Here is a 5,385-nt window from a genome sequence, read left to right as displayed (position 1 = left end):
TAATAAGGAACCTTGTGCTTCACAACCACACGGTGGAGTTGGGGACACAAGACATGAATATTACTTTGAAGGTTGATCGAAGAGGATAAGAAGAATTCAACTCCTAAGGCAATTCCCTAGAGTTCGATATAAACACTCGAGTCACCATTGTGTGGAAAATACGATTGCTACAACACTCTGCACTTGGAGTCCCAATGAGTTGGTACACACAGAGTTGTTGTCATCAGTTGCCCATAGTGGTAACCCACTCTATGTGATCGGACATCCTAGAGTTGGGAGATAAGCTGTTGGTTAGCCAGGAGGAGAGTATCCCTACATTGATTTTACCTTTGCGTGAAGATGTAATACTCTCCTAATCTAGCTGCATGGTAGGTTGATATTTATCATAATGCGTTCTAAGTAGCTTATTCAAGCAAAGATGTTGTCCTCGAGAATATCTTCTGAAGAACACACGTATGTGAGTCTGATTGTTAAATGTTGCAATTTGTGAGAGTTAGGTGCTCTCTAATAAACTCATGAAAGGCTCTGCAGTATGACATATAGCTTCCTGGCGGCAACCCTGTATCGGTCTAGACTTTGTGTGAAGCTAGTGTGCAGAAAATTTATAGTTCAAAGGCATAGTCCACTATTCAAGTTGCAAACTAGTGTAATATGAAGTTCTTAGTGGAAGTCTACTTAACAGTCTCCATGCAATCTGCCAATGAGAGTTTGTGGGGGATTATTGAAACTTTGCCCTTATACCATAGCCCATAGCTTAATACAAATTATGAAATTCTCTTGACCCATGTGGTATGGCAAGGGGTGGGACTACCTTGCTAGTTGTAAAAGAGTTGGGATGGTTTATAAGGGGGTATGTTCTAGTCCTAGTATAAGTGAGTGAGAAGAGAGAACCCTCGCACACTCCTCCTCCGCCGCCCGCCTCGCCTCGTCACGCATGCACATCACGTCGCATCGTGGGCTGCGGGAATCTCGCCGAGGCGACTATTACGAGTCATTAACGAACGCGTTAACGTAGCTGGTTTCGTTCCGTTTTTTTTAGATTGTGGTTGTGTCGACTCGGACGTGGGCTACGTCTCACTACCTTCCAGAATCGCACTATATAAGTACGAACGCAAACCCTAGCTGCATGAACGACACGTATGCGACCGCCTCTTTTCAGTACATTGCGCCGCCCCTTCGTCTTCCTCATCCCGTCCTTCGGCGTGCACTGATCGACTGGACAGTAGGCCTTCGGAACCCTGCCTCTCCTAGACATACGTGTGAGGTGTAATCAACTTTGTTGGGAGCACTTTCGCACGACTACTGGCAACATGACATTGTCTGGTGATAGTTCTTGAACGACATCTTGCCGGACATCGACAACCTCGGCAACCTCAACACGTGAGACAACAACACCGACGCTTCTGATGCCACCGCCAAACGTTGTTGCTGCACCATATGTGTTTCCGCCTTTCTTGTTTCAATCTCTACTGGAATTTCTAGTTCTAGTTTATGTAGTAGATGCAATCGGTTCTTATTATCTAGATGCGATTTGTTCATCTACTCTGTTGATATGCATGTTTAGTTTACTTGATGTTTATGTAGTTATGATTTACCAATTATTTATTCAAATTAAATTATATGGTAATTTGCTTATATGTACAACAAAAGTGGCTGCTGCATAAATACACAAGTAGCCAAACATATGAAATTTGCTACATACTCTCTTTGTCTCTATTTACTCTGCTTTCCGGGTTGAGTGAAAGTCAAAATTTATAAAGTTTTACTAAAGACATAGCATAAAATCAACATCTGCAATACCAAAATCAAGTAATAATGTGATAGAACATTTTATGATAATAATCCTACTAATGTTGGTTCTATATCTCATATGTTGGTGTTTTTGCTATATATTTGGTCAAAACTTTTTGAACCTTGATTTTGACTAAACCTAAAAGGCAGGGCACTTGTGAACTGAGGGAGTAAAACATGAGATTATAACGACCCACTCCCACATAAAATAGGAGCATGATTAATCCACAGAAGATCCTATCAAAGCCCAACTTACCATTCACATTCTCTCTCCCATTTTTCATGATATTTCAAAATTCTAATAACTCGGGCGAAGGCTTGTCAAAGTCAACGTTTTCTCACCACCCACCCAAACCTAAAACGCACCCGTCAGACGTGGCAGTAAGCTAACCCACCCTCTCCCCGGAGACCATGCGATTGCGATGCACCCCGCCGCCACCGTAGCTTGCAAAAATGGCGCGCGTTGGTCACCACCCCGTCTCCTACATCACCACATTCCCATCGTATCGTGCCCATTTCCCACGAACCAGCGCGCACCATGACGATATCCACGTGCCATTCTTCTTCTTCCTCTTTAAAACATGAGCTCCGAGCCCTCCAAAGTCTTAACCACACCTCGAGTTGCCTTGGAGAAGAAGCGCCATCTCAGACCCCACCCCACGCCGTCCTCTCTTCAAAACCACTTCCTCACCGCCCTCCTCCTACTTAAGCTCTCGGCTTTCCGTCGCTTACCTTTGCGCCAGTAGACACCATCGAGCTAGCTAGCTGCTGTGTACATGCATGCCATGGCGCGAGCCGTGCAAGATCGCCTCCCGTTCCTCGCATCGCCCCCGCCGCCCGCGCCAGCGCCGGCGAGGACGAGGAACCCGTCCCTCTCCGAGATGCTCAGCCTCGTCAGCGCCGCCACCGTCGACCCGGCAGGCACGGACGACGACGCTTCCGGCTCCGGCTCCGTGTTCTCGCTCGCGATGCCGCAGCCCACGCCTGGTGGCGGCATCGGCGACGGTAATGCGGGCTGTGCCGCGCCGGGCCGGACCATCCAGTTCCGGCTCGCGTTCACCGACCTGACGTACAGCGTCCGGCGCTCGCGCCACGGCGGCGACGACGCCGATGGGAAGCTCTGCCTCCCCGTGCAGCTTCGGAGCGACCGCGTCACGGCGGCGGCGACCGACGCGCCCGCGCCTCGGACCAAGGCCCTGCTTGACGGCGTCTCCGGGGAGGCGCGGGAGGGCGAGATCCTGGCCGTGATGGGCGCGAGCGGGTCCGGCAAGTCCACCCTCATCGACGCGCTCGCAAACCGCATCTCCCGCGACGCGCTCAAGGGCGCCGTCACGCTCAACGGCGAGCCGCTCACGGGCAACATCCTCAAGTCCATGTCCGCCTACGTCATGCAGGACGACCTGCTCTTCCCCATGCTCACCGTCACCGAGACGCTCTCCTTCGCCGCCGACTTCCGCCTCCCGCGCTCGCTCTCCGCCGCCAAGAAGCGCTCGCGCGTGCAGGCGCTCATCGACCAGCTCGGCCTCCGCGCGGCGGCCGACACCATCATCGGCGACGAGGGCCACCGCGGGGTCTCTGGTGGGGAGCGCCGCAGGGTCTCCATCGGCACCGACATCATCCACGACCCGATCCTGCTCTTCCTGGACGAGCCCACCTCTGGGCTCGACTCCACGTCCGCGTTCATGGTCGTCAAGGTGCTCCGCCGGATCGCCGAGAGCGGCAGCATTGTCATCACCTCCATCCACCAGCCCAGCCAGCGCATTCTCGGCCTCCTCGACCGCCTCATCCTCCTCTCCGGCGGCCGCACCGTCTTCAGCGGAGCACCCTCCGCGCTCCCTCCGTACTTCGCCGAGTTCGGGTTCCCTGTCCCCGACGACGAGAACCGCGCCGAGTTCGCGCTCGATCTCATCCGCGAGCTCGAGTCGTCGCCGACGGGCACGAAGCCTCTCGTCGACTTCCATCGCACCTGGAAGATCACGCACGCGGCGAGCCCCGACGCGGCTGCGTGGGCGCCGACGATGTCGCTCAAGGAGGCCATCAGCGCGAGCGTCTCGCGCGGGAAGCTGGTGTCGGGCGCGGACGTGGCCGCCGGCGAGATGCGCACGTCGTACGCGAACCCGTTCTGGGTGGAGATGAAGGTGCTGACGAGGCGGTCGGCGCTCAACACGCGGCGCATGCCGGAGCTGTTCCTCATCCGCCTGGGCGCCGTGGTGGTCACCGGCGTGATCCTGGCCACCGTCTTCTTCCGCCTCGACCAGTCGCCCAAGGGCGCGCAGGAGCGGCTCGGCTTCTTCGCCTTCGCCATGTCCACCATGTTCTACACCTGCGCCGACGCGCTCCCGGTGTTCCTCCAGGAGCGCTACGTGTTCCTCCGGGAGACGGCCTACGGCGCGTACCGCCACGTCTCCTACGTGCTCTCCAACGCCATCGTCTCCTTCCCGCCGCTCGTCGTCCTCTCGCTCGCCTTCGCCTTCACCACGTTCTTCGCCGTCGGCCTGGCCGGCGGCGTGTCCGGGTTCGCCTTCTACACGCTGGCAATCCTGGCCTCGTTCTGGGCCGGCAGCGGCTTCGTGACGTTCCTCTCCGGCGTGATCCCGCACGTCATGATCGGGTACACGGTGGTGGTGGCCATCCTGGCCTACTTCCTGCTCTTCAGCGGCTTCTTCATCAACCGGGACAGGATTCCGGCCTACTGGCTGTGGTTCCACTACATGTCCCTCGTCAAGTACCCGTTCGAGGGGGTGCTGCAGAACGAGTTCGGCCGCGCCGGCGAGTGCTTCGTGCGGGGCGCGCAGATCTTCGACAACTCGCCGATCGGGAGGCTGCCGGAGGCGGTGAAGGAGAGGGTGCTGGCGTCCATCAGCTCCTCGCTCGGGCTCCGCATCGCCCCCGACACCTGCGTCGCCAACGGGATGACCGTGCTGGGGCAGGTGGCCGTGACGCAGCTCGGCAAGTGGGAGTGCCTGCTCGTGACGGCGGCGTGGGGCTTCTTCTTCCGGATCCTCTTCTACTTCAGCCTCGTGCTCGGCAGCAAGAACAAGAGGAGGTGATCATGTTTCGTTTCGTACAGGGGCGCCCGCGCGCGCGTATGCATACGTTTGAATCCAAGCAAAAGGGTGACATGACTAAGTATCAGCTACAGGTTTCTACAATTGTTAAACAGATTTGCTTTTGGCTATATTTTCTTTGTGATTTTACAAATCAAATAATTAAGTAGGTTTTGCAACTATACATATGCTTCCTATCCACTATCCTTTTTGTTCTTCTTCTTAGACTGTTGTAGCCATGTACAATTATGAATAGCACTGGTTTGTTCCTTGCTTGTTGAAATCTCAAGGAAAACTAACAAAATGTGCTAACATTGATTTCTCTTGTGTTCTGGACTTGTGGCAGATCTCTTATCCGTCTCATTCTCTTCACTTTATTTGGTGAGTTGTGGTTCGGAACTTCATTCGCAATGCATGTTCACCGCTGCAAAAAGTAGAAGGCTACTTCTTCTGGGCACTGAAACGAATAAAGCAGGACCCCTTTCTGAGCTTTTCATAAAACAGAGCATAATAAATGTGTGCTGTTCTCCTGTGATTATGTTCCTTT

General features: G+C 54.2%; 1 protein-coding gene across 1 annotated transcript; it reads left to right on the top strand.

The window, feature by feature from the left end:
- Positions 1–2,319: 2,319 nt before the first annotated feature.
- Positions 2,320–5,067, top strand: LOC124667311 (ABC transporter G family member 6-like). Its single transcript, XM_047204615.1, has one exon. The coding sequence runs from the start codon at positions 2,568–2,570 to the stop codon at positions 4,839–4,841; it is 2,274 nt and encodes a 757-aa protein (XP_047060571.1). The 5' UTR covers positions 2,320–2,567; the 3' UTR covers positions 4,842–5,067.
- Positions 5,068–5,385: the final 318 nt, after the last annotated feature.

Source organism: Lolium rigidum, chromosome 6 (assembly GCF_022539505.1).
Source record: "Lolium rigidum isolate FL_2022 chromosome 6, APGP_CSIRO_Lrig_0.1, whole genome shotgun sequence".
Taxonomy (NCBI): Eukaryota; Viridiplantae; Streptophyta; class Magnoliopsida; order Poales; family Poaceae; genus Lolium; species Lolium rigidum.
Note: the sequence above shows the minus strand (reverse complement) of the source record. Positions and strands in the feature narration are given on the sequence as shown.

Bases quoted from the DNA above. Each gene is read 5' to 3' on its own strand.
- LOC124667311 (XM_047204615.1), top strand. From the start codon at position 2,568: ATGCATGCCATGGCGCGAGCCGTGCAAGATCGCCTCCCGTTCCTCGCA.